Source organism: Poecilia mexicana, unplaced genomic scaffold, assembly GCF_051168715.1.
Source record: "Poecilia mexicana isolate PSO_F unplaced genomic scaffold, ASM5116871v1 scaffold_12, whole genome shotgun sequence".
NCBI lineage: Eukaryota > Metazoa > Chordata > Actinopteri > Cyprinodontiformes > Poeciliidae > Poecilia > Poecilia mexicana.
This window is the reverse complement of record NW_028263381.1, coordinates 18806012-18826332: the sequence shown is the minus strand read 5'-3', so window position 1 is coordinate 18826332 and position 20321 is coordinate 18806012. Positions and strand designations below refer to the sequence as shown.

General features: G+C 36.1%; 1 protein-coding gene across 2 annotated transcripts in view; it reads right to left on the bottom strand.

The window, feature by feature from the left end:
* cntfr (ciliary neurotrophic factor receptor) overlaps positions 1 to 20321 on the bottom strand; it is a 233352-nt gene that overhangs the window by 121511 nt on the left and 91520 nt on the right. For both annotated transcript variants that reach the window (XM_088011037.1, XM_088011038.1), the window contains exon 3: positions 16506 to 16587. In XM_088011037.1, the coding sequence (XP_087867163.1) occupies positions 16506 to 16587 (82 nt within the window). The remainder of the gene's footprint in view (positions 1 to 16505; positions 16588 to 20321) is intronic.

The following is a 20321-nucleotide window of genomic DNA, read 5'->3' as shown; positions in this document are numbered from 1 at the left end:
TGTAGACGAGATATCAGGTTAAGTAGCATGAAAGGACTACATATGAGATCTTGATGAATGTAACTGTCTTCATGACCTGCTTAGTCAACCTTTCACTGTAGTTGTTTCTTGATATTGTACAAACACAATCCTTACATAGCTAACATCTGTTGAATTTGTACTCCATGGCAGTAAAACTGAAGTACATCAAAAGTCAGGTAATAAAACCAGGAGTATATTCCAGGTGGACATTGTGACCTTTTCCAACAGATGAATATAATGCAGGAAAGAAGAGAAAAGATTTAGGGAAATGGCAAATGTGGAGGCAGATGTTTCACATGTTGATATGTGAGGGAGAGAGAGAGAGAGGGGAGAAGCTTTCATTCAGAAATTTGCATATGAAAAAAGGAAGGAAACGTTACCATCTCATGCCACATCAGCCTGTCACCTCCTGTCTAAATCAAGAGAGGCTCAAGAGAAACATGACGGGAAGATCACATTGGACATGCTCAAATTAAAGAACATAATAAATGCAAAAAAAAAGAAAAAAGACTAATCCAGCCTGGGTTTTTAAAGCAGCTTAATGCAAATTAGGACCCATTTTAATCTGTTATCAGAAAATAATGATAAAGTGCTGGAAAAAACAAAACAGATTTTTGTTTTTTAGAAGATGGCACAAAGAGGATAAGCTTGGTTTACTGGTTTGCTTGATAGCTTTTAAAAACAGAAAATCCTACAATTACACAAAAGCATTACTTGAGAATTCAAGGTGTGAAGTCTGATTAATAGCATTCCATGACATGCTTCTTAACATTTATTGTAATTAATTAATTGATACATTAAAATTAACCAGCTTGTCACAATTTATCACCATTTCTTTTTCTTTGCATGTCTTATTTTACATAGATGGACAAAGGTGTTTCTGATGTGAAATGCTCGCAGTGTTGAAAAAGGTACAGAATCCAAGTTCAAGCAGAAGGTTAATACTTCCTCTGCCAGATTTCCTCAACAGTGTGTGTGTGTGTGTGTGTGTGTGTGTGTGTGTGTGTGTGTGTGTGTGAGGTCCTGTGTTGAATGCAGTGTGTTATTAATCTGACAGATCAGGGTGCTTGTTATTGTGTTGAAGAAATATGACACATATACCCTCCAGATACAGGCAAGATGGTGACTGGGTATAGCGGTATGCTTTTGCTGTGATTTCCCTCCGTTTTGTGTATTTTGAAAACATTGTTTTGTTATGTTAGCGTGTCTCGGGGTCGTTTACATCTGATCTCTTTGCTACGATAAACTGCATCTGTATTATTTTATCATTACTGAGTTAAATGATAAGAACATTATCTTTCCGGTTACAAAACATTTAGAATGCTTTTACTAGCTTACATTACTTTACATTATTATAGTGTTGAAAGACTTGATAACTGTTCTATTTATTGAGACAATTAGAAGCCATCTTTCAGAAAGTATTTAAAGCCCTTGAACTTCATATTTTGTTTCCTATGTCCATATTCTGTAAAAAAAAAAATAAAATAAAAAAAATATGGGGATTGTATAGTAAAAATCAAGTTACAGAAGTGTATATTTGTAAAGTGTAAAGAAAATATATACTTTTTTGCTTTGTTTTTATAGACATCACTTTGAAAGTCTCAGTCTTAGTACATAGATGGTTTTTAAGCAGTGATAAGGATGTTGGTCAGAGTTGACTGGACAATTGATGGAATTGAACACAAGGTAATACTGATCAATACTGTTAGAGACTACGCAAGACAAAAAACAAACAAAAAAAAAACTATGCATAACGAATAGTTCACAACAAAGCAAAATTACCTTATTGTTAGAATGGCCTAACCAAAGTTCAGACAAAAATCTCTCTCAGAGTATAAGTTCCCATTTGTAAAATGCAGGATGTAAATAGTTTTTCAATTTATTTTATGCTGCAAACAAGACAGTGCCTGACACTGGGCTTTAGCGATTGACAATGTGGTGTTCACCATGCTTTAGCTGTTAAGTCACACGCTGCCTTATGATGCATGGGAGGCTAGTTATGTATGGAGAACAAATATTGACAGCCTATTTTTGTGTACATGCTAATACCTGTTTTGTCTTTCCTATTTCAATAATATCTTACCTATTTTAACTATTTGACTGTCACGATGATACCAGTGTCCACATGGATCTTTTGACTGAAATGTCGGAATTTTTGAGCGTGGCAGTTAAGGGGTTAATTTAATTTGCTTTTAATATTGATGTCCATATTTTTAGGAACATTGACTGGAAATGAGTGGTCAGAGGGATTTTGCAACTCTACTTTTGAGTGAGTTGCAATGAAACATTTCTTTCTGGGTTGAAATTCCTGGTACTTTATCTGAGACTGACATTACCCTTTTTAAGGTCTCTGAATGACATACCTCATTTCGATTCCTGTGGTTGGTCACCTGGGCTATGACAGGACATTAAGCTTCACAATGACCCGTTAGTCCTAGTGGATTATGCAATCCAGAGTCCCAAGGAAATGGCGATGCTGCATGCCTGACAATGACGGAACAATCTCCACTACTGTCTCTTGCTGAAGGGCAAATGCATTTTGTTCAGAACCAGGCTGCCATCTATTAATAATGGGACAATCTTCCAAACCATTAGCCCATGCTGCTACTTGTAAAATATGTGTAAAAATAAATACATAAATAAATAAAACTTGGTTGAGAAGAACTCCCACTCCCATTGTGCCCATCAAGCTACACAAATAAAGTAAGAAATCTAATTGTCTTTTTTTGTTGGCTTTTGTTTTCTAGACCAGTAAAACAAAAATATGTTTCCTAAGTTTTAGCACTTTGAAATATGTTGTTGCTGTATAGATGGAAAGTTTTTCTTTTGTAAAACTATATGATGTATACTTTAGTTTGAAAGAAAAAAACAATCTTTGTTTTAGGTTTTGAAAAACGTGGCTGTTACTCATTTGTGACTGGACAGCTGCAGAGCCATGTGGAGTCCCAAGCATGATCTTTTAATGGAATCTCAATACTGTCATACTGAGATGTGAACGAAAGTACAAATGTGTTTTTAATATCGCAACAAATGCTAATGTTATAAATATCTTTTGCTTTATTTGATTGTTTTAACTTGATTAGCTAAGTGCTTTAAATAACCATAGCTATTGCTATTTAGCACATCTAGCTATTGCTAGATGTGCTAAATAAAAGAAAAAAATAAAAATAAAATCACGAACAATTGACTCCTTCCACAGCAAGCCACACTGTTGATCAAACAGCCTTGATTCCAATATACAACTATACAAAACTGGGGATCTTAACCGACGCCTGTATTTTCTACACCTGGCAAGGCATTCTGTTTTACTATATATACTAAAATGTGTTTTTAGATACAGCAGCTTTACAACTTCAGACATGTATAAATATAGTTTTGCGTCAGATGTAAAATAAGTATTGAGTCCTCCCAGCGTAATAATAAACTTTCGACTAACATGGCCCCACTGATGTATGAATCTAATCAACACGTTTATTTTTGCTTGGATGCTAAATATGAAATTTGATTAACTCCTTATGACTGTAAATACATGGGCCTGATTTGCTATGTGGCAGAAGCAGCCAATGCCACGTTATTTTAAGCCTCCACACACATCTCACGTTAAGATGTACAATACTGGAAATTGTTTTCGCAATTTCCAGTATTCTTGGTGGTAGAGCTTTGGGAATTAGAATTCAAAGAGACAGAAGAGAGGAAAAGCTATCGTCCCCTGACAATAAAGTTTCAGGGATTGGGGAGCAAATGGTTCGTGTATGAATCCATTCCACAGCAACAAATCATTCTTCAACAAAGACAGATAGGACTGTCCTTGCACAATGTCATGGGCAATAAACACAAACGGCCAAAACAGTCGAGCACATGCACACAAGCGAGCTACGCTTCATGTTTGCCTTTGTCGCCACTCGTCTACAAGGACGCAGGGTTCTTTTAGAAAAGGTGTAGTGTTTTGTTGTTGCTGTTTTATTCCACCTTTTTATGGAGCTCAGTCAGCACTGCTTCACGTCTACTGGCTCAGAGCCAAATATCCAGAAATGGGCTTTTCAAACAGAAAAGTTTTCAACAGGAAAGTTTTCAACAGAAATGCAAAATGACAAAGACATGAGCTCAAAGTGACAGGACACAACAACCCTCTTTCATGCCAGGCACCATGAAAGAAAAAGATTCTTCAGCTTGCAAAGCAATCAAAGGTAGAATGTACTCTGGGAGCTATTTCTATGACACCACCCTTCTACTGATTCTCATATCCCAAGATACAACCCTTTAAATGTTTTACCGTCTTTGTCAAAGTGATGAGTTTTAGTCTGAAAAGACATAACAATGGGTGAGATGTCTCTGAAAGACAAAACCAAGTTACTGTAGATGGAACACTATCTTAGGGGTTTGAGATTGTGCAAATTAAAGAATTAAAGTATCATTATCAGTTTGTATTTAAAGATTAGCTTTGATTTTTTTTGGGCCTTCTAAACCTCCAATGAATGTTTCAGACACTGTTAGATCTATACTACACACATGCCTATTGACCACCAACCAACCGAATACTGTCCTTATTTTTTCTTTTCCAAATACATCTTATGTTAGAGGTCTGTTTGCTCACAACATATCAGATAAACAGAAGAGAGGAAAAGGTATATATATATATATATATATATATATATATATATATATATATATATATATATATATACACAAGTCTCAGACTCTAGAGCCCACTTTGAAAACCTGGAGAGTCACTTCTTGGCACAAAGTTTTACTGCAAAACAACATTAGCCAAACTTCTACTTAAACTGTCTGGAAAAACATTTGATTCCTGGCAGCATTAACTTATTGAACAGTTTATCAGGAAGAATTGGGGACAATCAGAAGGGGCTCTCTGATTTTTAAACAGCCCAAGAATACATAAGTTTGGATTTAATGGATTTGGATCAGCAAAATGGCTTTGGAAACAGAACATGTGTCTCCCAAATGGTCTCTCAATTCAATATTAGGGGGCTTTTTGGCAATCCATGAATGAAAAGCCCCTTTTTAATGACTAGACAAGTTAAATTGATTTGTTAAGTGTATTTCTTTGAAATTACAGCACACTCTTTCATTTCCAGTATCGACTCTGCCAAAGTGTCCTCATTGAAACACAGAATATATGAAGCTTTTTTCAAACCCCAGTTAAAGAAATGTGACCTTATCTGTAGCCACTGTACGTGAACCTTATTTCCATACATTAATCAAACTTTGCTGGGCACTCACTACAGGATATATATATAACACTTGGTACTTTGAGAAAACCTGTTAAGTGCTCTACAAATAAAATATATTACTGTTATTACTAATAAAAACTTCCCGATGTTCTGTGTTCTAATACTTACAGCCATATATTTTTACTTTTACAAAGAAAAAAACCTCCCTTACTGCATTTGGAAAATCCATCTCAAAAGTTCCACTCAAGCTTTAGTGCAGCATTAAAATGAAACACTAAGATGATAAAATACTTAAACTATCAAAGAATATATTACTAGGTATATTCAGTAGCTGTTTAACAAAGCATGATAAATGAAGATGATATTTCACAACTGCTTAGCTTTCTTATCTGAAATAGTGCTTGGGAATATGTTTAGTTGGCTTGTAATCTATTATATAGCAATGATTACTAAAACTACCACTTTGTTTAAAGTTAGAATTTAAAACTTAAGATAATGATGTGTCCACTACACACATCAATAGTTACTCACCATTCATTTCTAGATTTTAAAGAAGTCTTTATGAATTCTAAAACGCTTATACACTTCTAGGTCAATGCAAGTCATTTTTTGCAGAAAGCCACATTAAACAGATATGAACCAACAAACTAGATTTAGCTGGGAGTGGTAAGGGTAAATACATGCATTTGCACATGCACACAAAGCAAATGTGGAGCTGAAGATACCATTTTAGAAGTTTTATTCTCATCATAGTTGAGAATCAAAGTTGAGAATAGCTGATGAGAACAGAAGTCCTGATCTCATCAGCGCCATAAGATGGGAAGAGCAATCGGAAAGTGGGTTTGACTCCAGATTCCTCCTGCTACCTGTCAATGTGCCCCTGGGCAAGGCACTTACCCTAAGTTGCTCACCAATCTCCATATCTGTGTATGAATGTGTCCATGTTTGTAAATGCAATTTGGTGCAAGTGATTAGTGTAAAGTGCTTTGAGGGGCCAGGATGACTAGAAAAGCTCTATATAGCTTAAGTATATCTATGTGCTCAGACTGTTTTCATAAAAATGCTTTAGCCAAAGAGCAACATACTCTTTATAACATATTATTGTCATTTCTTTAGAAAAAGTCAATTTAATTCAATATTCTATGACATTCTGAAGGCACTGGCCAGCTTGCATGACTCAACAGAACTTATTTATCATTCTATACAGCAGGTTAAATAAGTACTGAACAAATTACAATTTTTCATGGTAAACATATTTCTAAAGGTGATCAAATTTTGTGGGGGAGGGAGGATTTAGAAACTATGTAACATATCAAAAAATCAATATTCAATAAGAGCCAAAAATTAGCCACATTAAAGTCTCGCTACAGAATCACTGATCAGATTATGAGGTGTTGGTCATTTATTAATTAGCATAACACCTCAAGAAACATGTATGTCCATCTGAACCTTATCCTCAGTGTTTTCATGGCACAAAAAAAAAAAAATGTTCCGAGGCAAAATTCACTTTGTCAACTTCAAAATGCTAAACTCTCTCTGACCCTTCAATCGTCACGTCACATTATTGAGTAGGTTTTTCTTGTCATCAAAGGCTGACTGGTTGTGACCCACTGTAAGCCTCATTAGACTTCACTTCAACAAATGACTCACTTGTAACTACACACACCCATCAGCCTCCTTGTATTAGTTTGTTCTTTGAAAATTGTGCAAGCCGAGGTGAGTGTGTGTAGCCTGACTGGTGAAGTATAATAGTCAAGGACAGTTTTGCTCAGACCTTGTTCTCTGCTTTAATCTTGAGTGTATTTGAAGAGATGGACATGTACGTGAAGACGAACAAAAGGGTAATAATGAGTAGCATGGCACTTTATACTTTGATGGGTTCAATGTAAGAAATCAAGGAATATTTCTTACACTGAATTTGCTGCTGAATAGGGTGAATGAAAGCGATACAGCAATTTTATTTTGTATTTATTTTGCAGGCGCGGAGGATGCATTTCATGTATTACATTCCACACAGGCTGATGTTTTCATGCCATTATGTTTTGGCATTTAAGATTGGAATTATTAGCTCAAGCCCAGAGAAAAATTATACTGAAATGTGGGCTTGATGAAAAGCATGCTTAGTACCTGCTGAAAGCATGCTTTATACTTTTAATGTTAGAAATGAGCCTCATAGAAAGGATATTCCAATTTACTGAATTGAATGTATACCAGACATTGTTGCCAAAGACAAAGTATTCCTGTTTCTGAATAGATTCTTCAATACAACAACTTTGCACAGAGGCTAGAAATGCGATTTGGATTATCTGAATGGCATTTTGCAGAGTTTATATCAGGAATCAGTATCTTAGCAGCAGCATAAAGTAGTGAGTTTGTGAAATTTGGAGAAAAAAAAACTAACTTTAACCTGATAGCTGAAGAAAGACAAGTTAATTTCAAAAGGATTAGTGCTATCTGAAAACTAACAGAGAAATTGAATTTATCACTAACATCACCAAGCTGCTACAGGTGTTACACAGAATATATAACCCTATATATATAAACCCTATGGATACTCTGCTACATATGTGCACCACTGCTACATACTCATAGCAAATTGAACTCCGTTAATACAACAATAACCAAATAATAAACTAAATATTTAAATTAGCTGCTTTACTTGCCGTCTCATGTACAGGGCTTATTAATTCCTGACCGCCCCCAGGTCATTCCAAAAGCATTCAAATTTTCTTTCCACATGATTAGCTGAGTCTTTAATAGGTCGGGGAAAAGCAAAACGCTAGTTAAGCAGAACATCCAGTTCTGCACAAATTTTGCAAGTACATGTACTGTCCAATAGACGTGTATTTCAAAGACTTAACATGGCTTTATGTTTCAGAAATTCCTTCTGTTTTTGCTCTTGCTTATATCCACATGATGTGTGTTTCAAAAAAACACTGAAATTCATTGCCATGCAGGAAACAGTGTAGGAAAAAGTACAACTGTCATTGAAAATCCATTTCCTCTATAAAAAAAAGTGTGTGGAAGGAGTGTCATGGTTTGGAGCTGCATGATTGTGGCTGGCTGTGAGGAGTCAAAAAGTGAATGCCAACATGTTCTATGACATACAGAAGCATCACAGCATCCAGAGGTGCTGGAGTGGCCAAGCATGTCTCCAGACATATTGAGCATTAGTGGGGCATCCTCAAATGGAGGATGGAGGAGTGTGAGGTTTCTAGCATCCACCAACTCTGAATGCATCATGGAGGAGTAGAATAGGATTCTAGTAGCAAACTGGGAAGCTCTATACATTTAAATATAAAATTTCACATATCTAAAGAAAACATACTGCGTAAATCAATTATTTTTAATATTCGGGAAGGTGCCAGTTGAAAAAAAACAAAAAAAAACAAACAAATGGGGAGAGTGACGCTTGACGGACGCCTTACTGGGAATTCCTTCTTAACGATTGATGAGATAAGAGTTTCACAACAACAGAGACACAAATACACACCAGACCGGACGTAACACAAATAGACAGAAACACTCAGACAGCGAGATTTGGAGATTCCATATCTTCGTGAAAAACACTGCAATTGGTTGGAAATGGTCCATTACATGAAAGATTTTATCAGGCAGTCGGGAATTCTGAATCTGTAGTGGTCAAATTACAGAACTCGCACAAAAAATATTGGATTCTACAGACATTTTGTCATTTGTTTCTCCTATCTGACGTTTTTCTGTCACAGTGAATTCTAATGTCCGACACTTAAGGGAAGACAATTGAAACTAATTGACAGAGTGGATAAGTTTTTTATTTTCTTCCTGGATAGTAATCAAATGTTTATAAGGAATCCATTTCCAGGAAGTTTGTTTTATCCTCATTTTTCTTTTGCACTGTAATATTACAATCAAATCAAAATAGCTTGATAGTGAGAAAATATTTTTTTTACTTACCAATCTTCATACTAAAATAAACACATTTATATAAAGACAAGTTTACAAAACCTAACAAGTTTTTTTTTTTTTTTTTTTTTCCTCTAGCCAGGTATATTACGGCTCTATTGAGAAGAGGGGCAAAAGAGGCTCACTGAGCTTTGAATGTTGCTTTTTGTTGCCTTAGGCAGCAATTCATAACACCCATATCAAAACCACAACCTCAGAAAAGCAAGCAGCTTGATTTAGGGCGGCTCTAATAAAACCCAGGTATGGGTCTGATTTCTTTCAAAAAAATATGTCTGCACTTATAGTTTACCTGGCAGTGACACCCCCAGATGATACCTTATTATGCTCCTTCTGGTGTCTGAAATTCTTGAATTCCTAATGGTGTTTCTACTTGCTTTAATTTGACTATCAGACATTCCAATGCCCCAAAATTATATGATGTAACGGCTTACCATACTCCCGCAGCTGGCTCCCCGCTTTATTCAGAGAACCAGAAACTTGACATATTTGCTTTCAAGTTGCTAATTCGACTTGAAGACAAACATAATGCATACATATTATCAAAGGATTACTTTTTGGTAGTTGGAGGCCTAATTCATCAAGAGTTTTCAAGGAAATATATATATATATATTTTTTTAATTTCTTAAAATTTAGAAATATTTGGAGTAAATTTCGTCATGTATTATGAAGGGTTCATGCTTGTGCTTTTTCATCCCTAAACCACAAGTAAATAGGATCAGTATCACTTCACTCAGCCTGTCTGCCAGTCTCAGAGTCAGTCAGACTGTAATTCATCTGCCAATGCTGTCAGTCAATCAACCGGATGAGCTCCATGTTGGATTTATTGCACGCTGCCTGCCAAACAGAGAGCACTGATTGCATTGAGTGCTACTCTGGATAATGAGAACGATAGAGGTTCCCCCACTGCACAAACATTACATGGCTTAAACAAAAACACATGATTTTTGTGCTTCTTTACTTGTTTCTTCCTGCTGTCTGTTTTCTCTGATGACACATCAGAGAGCAGTTATCCTTCATGAATAATTGATTACATTTAGCTGTCTGGAACTGTCTTTTGCTGTGATTTGTGCAGAGACGCACAAATTATGGCATGTTTTGGGGGAAAAAACACTTTAACAACAATGTCCTCCAAGTCCATGATTTTGTAGGGTTTTTTTTTTTTTTTAATAGATACACCAAAGTTCAAAATGTGCAAGTACTTAATTAGAAAAAAACAATAGAAGTGTGCTATATAGGGTATGTAATATTCTACATAATGAAATATCTAGAATGTTAATTCAGCAGCCAACAGAATAATTAATCTCTTATCTTGCGCGCCAGACGACTCAAGCAATAATGCATGTCATATGTCTGAGCACATAAATCTATATCTACTAAAATTAATCAAAAAAAATATATGGAATGTTTCTACAATAGATGACAGTGTTTGTTTTCTGTCTGACATCTTGCTTTCAAAGAGTTTGTATCAATGCTAATTTCATCTGTCTATATGAGCCTCCACGCACGAATTAAATTAGACTCAGCTGTCATGCATGATAGAGGTCGGCTACAAGATTGCAAGAATTAATTTGGTTTAAACAATTTACACAATCCATTCGCAGGAATGGATAAATAGGTCTGTGTAGCAAAGCAAACGCCCAGGCATGTTGAGGAGTCACCAACGTGTGTTGAATGCTCGAGAAATAAATACAGCTATGACAGCCGTAATACCATGGAATTAGTTGGGGAGTTAAACTCTTACTTCCTGCTGTCTCTCATTTGCTCTCAGTCCCCCTGGCTTTGGACTGCCTTAGCTTTTCGTTTCTTAACCCTTCACTCTTTTGTTGGTAGAAATTAGACAGAATGTGAGGTTAGGAGTTGGATCAAAGGTAAGAAATATAGTACACCAGCTTTTTTAGTCACATGAAGAAAAGGTAAATGGTACCATGGGTGGCAGACCTTCTTTGTATCACTATGTCTTTATTAAGGGGTAAAACAATGAGAAGGAGAGTCCAGAGCAAGGATTTCCAGGGGACAAAAGTGTAGACAATGTGCAAGAAAGGGAAAGAGAATGGAGTATTGCATCAGAGTCATTATAGGTGGAAATTTTCACCTCCTTCTGCCCCCTACAAGATGCCGTCCTGGGCGGTCAGTGGCCTTATGGTAACAACTCAAATTGGAATAAAACCCAAATATTATCAACCAAGCTTCCTGAAGTGGGACTAGTTATGAAAAGTTAGACAACCACTGCCCTAAGCTATTTGTATTCTTGTTGTGCTTCATCACAGTATTTAAACATTTACTGGGGAGGTACCCACTTCTTGAAATACTAAATGCCTTTAAAAAACATTCTGGGGATTTCTCAGGTTTAAAAACAAACCAAAAAAGCATACAGAAAGAGAAATATATAGCAAATAAACAGCTACATTAAGGAGGCAGAAGATCCCATACTGGAGTAAAAAGAAAAAAAACAGTTTTTCCTCCCGGTGTCAATATTCGGGTCCTCAGTGCAGGTGAAGATTGACTTTTAAATAGAATATGATTGACTCTATCGCTATTAGAAAAACGTAATCTGGAAGAAACAGAGACATCCAGGCATCAACAGTTTAATGAGCCCTTCAATCATCCAACCCTTCTTCTCATAGCTGACCAATTTTAAAGTAAAGCTGCTTATCAGTGCTTTAAGAGTTGTCAAAGTATATCCAGTTTATACGTACAAATACAAGAATATCAACAAATAACTTTCATAATTTACAAGTATGAACAAATAATATCAAGGTTGTATGTTGTATAAAAAAATAGTATAATATTACTCAAGAATATAACAAGACTCTAAATAGAACAGTGCTGTTCACAATATATTCGCTATGCAAACGTAAAGTCACTATGTAAAAATATACAATATGTGAGTCAGTCTACAAGTGCATGGCAATAGCTGTAGAATATATCGTTTCTTTTTTTTTAAAGCAGTATAACAACACTATGTGGACATGAATTATAAAAAGAGTTGTATAAAGAACAGTATACTCAAACAGTCATTTTATTTTATGCATGTGTTTCATTAGGTTCAGGGCCTTGTCAGGGTTTGCTCCTTCTCTTTAACAAATGACATTTTAAAAAGAAAAAAAAAATAATGGTACAAACATTTTAGTTGACACATTGTTAAAACATTACTGCAGCATTTTAAATCCAGAGGATGTCCAACAAAAATCCTGGTTGGAACAAACTACATGTTTGACCAGAACATTGTAATTTCATTTTCAGACACACTGTGGTTTAATTTTTGCTTTCATATGTTTGGAGATATTGTTTAACATGAGTTTGAATAAATGTAACATGTTTGTCACCGTCATAAAAAACATGATACACTAATGTTATGAATCAAGTGTGAGTATGAGAGGCCCCATGGGGCAAAACTTACAAACCCTCTCACACATACTATCAAACTCTCTTACAGAGTTTGATTGCAACGGAAGTTAACTTAAAATTTCAGTTTCTGATTGGACCCCAGGCAGGAGAAGGCGGGTTTTCACAGAGAGAAAAATAGCTGAGAGGCAGTGACTCACAGAGGCAATGAATATTTTAAATGACATCGTTAGCGCTCCTACAGTAATGTCAGCATTATCAGAAGTGTTGGACAGAAGCCGACAGCCAGCATCGGAAACCCCATCTATCAATTCGGTAAAGCCAGCCTGCACTGGATTTCAATGTGCATGACGGAGAGAAGTTTAAAGTGTGAATCAAACACAAACCGGAGGTGCGCTTTTATTATGAAAGGAGAGTGCCGTAACTTGTGCTGTCGCGCACATTAACACGTATGTGAGTTCACCAGGACACACTCAAGCTAACAGACCATGTAACACTGGTGAAATGTAGTGTGTGTAGCTAAATGCATAATTATGCATTTATCTATGTATTGCATGCACACTGGAAAGTCAAACTCACAATTTAAGTCAATTAATTGATTTAAATAATAAAACTGAAATTCATTCAATTTAATAAAGCCTTGAGATGTGCAAAGCTGAGTTATTTCCCATCAGCGACACTGTCCTGCCTACAGAAAGCTTCCATTTTTATGAATCACCGCTCCACCTGCAAAACATCCTGCTTTTACGTCAATAATAATGACTAAAAATAAGGTTTTTCTTCTTTAGAAGTAAGGTTATTTATACCTTTCTTTCAATCATAACTGGGATGCTAAAAGTTCAAGTTCAGCTCAGCGATGCAGCATGTGTGGATCTAAGACTTCTCTGACCTTGTTTACAATGATTGCTTTAAGTTGGCATCAGGTTTGTTTTGTGCAGAAGCGAGAGATGATGTTATTACTCATTTGCATGCGTTCTTTTTCCCCATTTTCTTTTGATAAATCATAGTTTGTCATTTTCAGAGAAGGATTAAATATCATGCATAATTTACTCTTCCTAGACGAGTATCTTTTTCTTCACATTATCAGCTCTTATGTATTTTACCTTACAACTATCCATCTTAAGTCTTTTCCACCAACTTAGTATTTAACTCTCATTTTCAAAGCATCTGAATGTCTGTTTTTGTACTAGGAATATTCAACACAGCTTAATTGGCCTTACCTTGGAGCCTGCCTCCCTTTCTCTCAGTGGGCTTTTGCCTTTCAATTATTTTCATTTTTCTCTGTTGTTTCAAGTGATGTTTTATTGAGGGACTGCCTTTTGTGGGGCTCAGATTTCCATCCAATGTTCTTTTGCCAAATTTTTTGTCAGCATGAATCTTTAACTGAGCTCAGTAGATATTCAGTATGCAGACCTAAACACCAGAGCGCTTGGCTTTATGCTTAAGGAGTCTTGCTGGTGAGGAAATAATTCCTACATCCTGCAGTAACTAATGTGTCTGACATGTGGTGTTAGACACTGGAAATGGTCATTTTGTGGCAGTTTAAATGCCAGCTAAAATATTAGGATTCCTGAACTTTTTAAAAATTGCTTTAACATCAGGTCCAGTAAAAAATTGCACATGTAAACTTGCCAATTTTGCTAAATGTATTCTTTCTGCAGATAAATAGTTTCACAGGATCTCGTTCTTTCTTCTACGATTTATGGCTGTCAATAATCCAGAAGTCTCAAATGGACCCATTACCCTCTGGATAGCACAGGCATACACAACTTCATTTGCAAACAGTGTGTGCCTTTATCAGTCTGTAAGTTTCTAACAGATGGATCCCAGCCCAATAGAGGGTTTTTTTCCCCCATTTACTTAAAATGTAAATGAATAGCTGTTTGCACACATGAACTGCATTAAGTGAGCATTTGTGTGGCTTCAGAGAGACAAACCCTGGAGATGTATGTCACTCAAACATGGTGAGAAATCAGTGTTTGGAAATCAGAAATGTGATAAATGGTGCAAATCACAAAAAGTGTATTTATTACTCTAATCCAAATGCTATATTAAAATAAGGAAGGATTTTATTTTGGGTTAGGTAGTATCCTAACAAGAAAAGGAAGATAACTTGGATAGCAAGCATAATTGATACCAAAACTTGGTTTTAGTCCATAAAAAGGTATATTTTTATGCATATATACCTTAGTTTATGCAGCAGAGTTAAGAGTTGCCAAAACAACACAAACATTTATTTTCCAAAGTTGAAACTATTTATGACTCATCGCACTGTTTATATATTTTAGCTCCTCAAGTGTGACCCTCTTGTCTGTTTTGATTTAATTTCTTTTTCTTTTTTTTTTTTTTTCAGAAGAGCACAAAACAAAACATACTTTGAATTTGTGTTGAAAGATATCTCAATAATTTTGATCATGAAAGTGACTAGGTTCTAAAAAAGAACACAAGTGGAGTATGTCTGTCTCTCTCACATAACCAAATGTTTGATATTGCTCTCAGTTTCTTTCAGATCGTGACCCAGCAACCTTTCCCTTCCGGCGTTAATTACTGCTGTGGCTGACTTTCTGTCTTACACTGCCCGTTTCTGTTTTTACTTCACTTCTCTTAAATCTAACTTTTCTGTGCTTTGCAGTAATCCTCAAATTCATTACTCCTGTTACAAAATATACTGTGTGTCTGCGTGTTCGTGTGAGAGTCTTGTGACACAGTGACGTGCGTCACTGTGGACTTATTGACATCCTTGGAGTCTTTTTTTGGGTCAGCTGACCTAAATAGTCCATTCTCATAGGTTATTAAGTCGAGGCCAATCTTCACTAAGAGTCAAGTGACATACTGACTTGTGTGTTAAGCTCACACCCTTTAATGGCTTGGCCAGATTTAACCTCGTGCATTTTGTGCAAGCTCTCAGAGGAGCAGCTACCATATCTTGTTTCAGCTTTGATTTGAAACGTTCTGGGAATGACCAAAACAATGTATGGATGCCAACTCATCTAAAGCAGACAACAAATATTGCACCTTACTGCTGCAAAATGTCACAAAGTACAAGTACAGTTATCATTCAGTGAGGTAAATTAGAAATCTAAATTCAAGAAAAAATGACAAACATAAATGCATGCAGAAAAATGGATGACATTCATAAGGGATGGTACGAGATTCACAGTAAAATGATAATAATATTGTAACATGATTTATTTTTATTTTGATACAAGCACAACATAACATCTAAACTTAGTAATAGTTTTGTAGAGCTTACAAAGGAAAATATATTTGTCCAGTTTTCTTTTTGTGCTTAACATAGGTTCACCGATTAGTAACTGATATTAGTTGGGATAACTACCGACATAGAGCCAAAACTTTCTATATGATAGATGGGCGGTGGCCCTTTCGATTTTCACACCACCATGTGTTTGTCACCAGAAACATTTCCAAACAAACCTTCATCTTTATTTAATAAAAGCCTTCTTTTCAGCCAAGTGATAGGTGTGTAAAAAAAAACAAAAAAAACAAAACATGGAGGACGGGGAATGATGCTTTACACAACTTGGAAAAAGTCGGATGACTACTGCATTTTTCTTCTAGGTCATTAAGAGGACTTTTGATAAAATATTTAAAATGATATAATGGACAGAATGTGATTTACAAATTCTAACCCCTTAAAACATTGGTATACCAGATACCATTATTTCAGCTCATGATACTTGTTTTTTTAAGACCATGTAAAAAAAAAAAAAAAACTGGAATCTTCAGCTGCAGACAAAGAGGGAAAAAAAAGAGAAAATCTGGAAACCATTAAGAAAACTGAGGCACCAGTGAGACAAAACAGAAAAAAGGATAAAGATAAGAGTCCAAAAAAGTATGCAAAGTTAAGAGGAAGTGGAAAATCAAGTCGAATAAATCTGGTTTGAAATCATATTTACTTTTAGAAAAAAAAGAAAAAAAAGAGGTTAAGGCTTGATATGAAGGTGGATTTCTGTTGTAAAAAAGATAAAATGCAAACTCACCAAGCTGACTGCGTCTCTGAGCGTAGGCTACCACCACTGCGGCCAGAACTACACAGCACAACGATGTCACAAGGTTTGCCATCTGTAAACACACACACAGCAAAGTCAGGAGTGCGTGTGAAAGCAGGAGAGCGTGTGTGTGCGCCTGTCTTCCTGACTGACGGACGGACGGACCCATAGTCAGCCCCATTGTAAGAGATGGAGAGATAACCATTTCCTGCCTTCTCTGAATCTTGTACTGTCTATCTTTTTTCACTTCATTACACTCCCTAATGTGTCCTTTTTTGTGTACTTCAGATATTTAAATCAAGTTATCTCATTCCCCTGTTCTTCTTGTCCTCACTAAAGTTGTTCATATTAGTGGTTGTTTCTATTTGCTGTGATGTACATTCCCCCTCTGTTTCTGTCGCTTTCCCTCCATTCATCAGCCTAATGGGCCCATCCTTACTGGGATGGGCCACGGCCAGCGGCCCTTAAAGGTATAGCACAAAACAAGCAAATACGGCTTTCACATATAAAAAAAAACATGCATGGATAATCATTTGCTTCACAAAATAAATGCAAGTGCCCACATTTTACTATGTGACTCAATTCTAATTATATGACAAGCTCCTAAACAGGCTTTTTGAGAGTTTAAGGATTTTTTATTATTATTATTATTATTATTATTATTATTATTATTATTATTATTATTATTATTATTAAATGTATTTTTATAATCTCATCTTCTACAGTAAGCAAAATGTGCTTATTTGTCACCAGTAAATTATAAATTGAATCATTTGGAAATAAATCTTTACATTGAGATGTTGACTTTTTTCCACGCCTAGCTTACATTGCAAGACGTTAAGAGTTAAAACAATAGCTGGAGCTCCCTGGAATTCCTGACTATGTCCAAGTACAGCTGAGCTGCGTGAAGTCATGCCAGCAAAGGGACTTGAACCCAAATCTTCCCTTCAAATTGTGTCTTTTCCTTCGACTATCCATCTCCTCTACCGTCTCTTGGCTGTTCCCGCGTCTCCTTCCTCTGTTCGTCAAAAAGAAATAGTTGGCACTCATACACACAAAGGTTGTCTGCGGGTCTGCCTACTGCTGAGATTTGCACTGAGTAAGGTGTGTGCGTGAAGAACAGAGTGAACACTTTAAATAGAGCCAAAGAAAGGAAGTGAATTTCCTTGTACTTTTGAGGCAAAGCTCCAGCTGATACTAACGTCTGTCATATCCCATTTGCTCTTGCTCTATGTTTAGCTTCAGCTATGAACTTACTTTTTTAAAATTCTGTTTCTTGCTTTTTTTCTACTTTCTGACTATTGCTTGCAGTCTCTCTCTCTCTCTCTCTCTCTCTGTCTGTGTCTTCATCTCCCAATTCCCAACTACATATCGTATCCTTCACTCATTATATGTTAGGCGGAACGTGAAACCCACAACAACATGTTAAAGCATCTCACAAAGGGGGGGAAAAAAAAGAAAACATACCTGCAAGCACTGGATTGAAGTTTAGCAACATGAAAAAGCTTTTATGGAGGGAATAAAATGTCAGAAGGATAAAGAACGGTGCAAGACATTGCACACTCAAGGGATTTTTCATGAATTACCAATTATAAGGGGTTTAAGAAAAACATTCCAAAGGTCTAAGGAAAAAAGATAAGGTACTTGTTTAAGAATCATTTGGGAAGACTAATTAGGGTAGTGCTAAAGAGCTCAGAAAACCTTAAAATTGACTCTGGAGGTATTTACTAAAATGTATGCTGTTCAGGGACAAAAAAAACCCAAAAACTAAATGCTGTTAATGACGGGTAGAAATGTTACAATAATAAGATTAAGTGTATTCCATGAACAGTTCTATGAATTCTGTCATCAATATTAAGTGTTTACTTTAGAAAACCACCAAGTCCTCATTAGCAAAGAGGGCTGATGGGTAATGCTTGTGAGTGCGATGCTTTCAACCTCAGCGCTTCATTTCACCGTTGCAATTTAGCGTTTCCTCCTCCCATTAATTATATTTCCGAGTGATTGTTGTTTATATGTTTTAACATCCTGGACAAGGTCAGGCTGCACAATATTCTGGCTCGGTTTGGGCTATAAACTCTTATCCTAAAAATACAGTGTTTCAAAAAGTATTTTAGTGAGGCAACTTCCTGTCTTACTGATCACCAAATGGCGGATGATGCCTGTGGTAGAGGAAGTTTTAGCACACCAAGGTGGATAGGTAGTTCTAAACCAATTTACTTTGATAAATTCTTACCATAAAATCTTAAAAGTAATTCTGTAATGTCAGTATCATTCCTTGAGTTTTCCACAACTACTGTCAATCTATAGTTTTGCTCTCTGCTTTGTGTGCGTGCATCTGTGAAAGACGGAAATAGCTACTGAAAGTTTGCATGCATACGAATGTGAGTTTGCGTGATCACATGTGCACTTCGGTGCCTGTTTGTATTTGCGAGTGATTGGCAGTTCACATGTATTTCATCTGAAGATATATTGGGGAGAGTGACAGGGGATGAAATTAAAATTGCATCCTTGTCAGAGCATCACAATCCTCTTCGCTGGTCATCATTTCCTAAGTACTGGTTAGCCCATCGCCATCATAGCTAAAATATTTGTGTGCATTCTTTGTGTGTTTCTAAATGCATGTGCATCTAGAAACATTTTGTATCCATTGAGTGCAACTGTGTGAGCATGATGATGTGTGTATGCGAGTGCTGGGATCTCCAGGGGTATTTAGCCTGTCTATCAGAAAACAATACATTTTTGAAATCTGACAGCTTCAGATCGCTCACATAATGACAGGCAACAGGCGCTCAGAGCTGCAATTTCACAAACTCAATCCAACCCTCCTCATCCACGTCCTTCCCATCATCTCTTTCTCCATTTAGCCCCCTTCCACTACTTCCTTATTCCATATTTATTTATTCATTTCTCACTGGAGAGGAAAGGGCTGAATAGGCGTGATTCTTTTGGCTGCTTAATTAAAATATATAATTCATCTGCATTAAATGATTTTGCCTGTGCATTTTTTATATCTTTTTTTGGAGTCCGATTTGGGAACATTTGCATTTAAATTGGAAAGCCAGGAGGGAAATAGACTAGACAGACTGGGTTGTGTGTAAAAATAGAAGACATTCTTTGTTTAATTATTTTTTTACTACATACTTCATTTATTTTTTTGCCAAAAATAAGAAAAAAGGGACTGATGTGCAGTAACTTTCTAAAAAGATCAGTTTGTTTGTATGTTACCGAAACATCTCAAACAAATAAAAACTTGTTGCAGATAAAAGCTAAGCAGCAGTGAAAGGATAGAAAGGAATAAATGGTTTTCAAAAGAAAAAAAATAACTGAAAACATGTCACATGAATTATTTTCCAGACTACAAATGTGAGCAATATGGAAGACTAGATATAAGAACACCGCTGTTGGGGGGAGGGGGGGGGGAAACACCAGCGTCTCATTTAGATTTTGACAAAAAAAGAAAAAAAACATATGGATGATGCAAGGACATGGAAAACAGCACTCTGATTAGATGTAGACCATTGGCTGACATTCAAAATGGCGTGCATGGTGGAAAGTTAAAACTGCCTATTAACCTGAGCGGACCATCCACGGTCCGGTGGAGCATTATGCTGTGGGGATGCTTTACTTTCAGCATAGACAGAAAAACTGATTAAAGCTAAATGAGGTGTATTCCTAGAAGATACCAATTTTGTCCCCTATGTACAGGTCTCACAATAATAAAAGAGCAATCTGGAAAAATAGAATAAGCAAAGTGTCTTTAGTGAAAACAAGTATCAGAATTTGGGTAATAAACATATTTTGTTT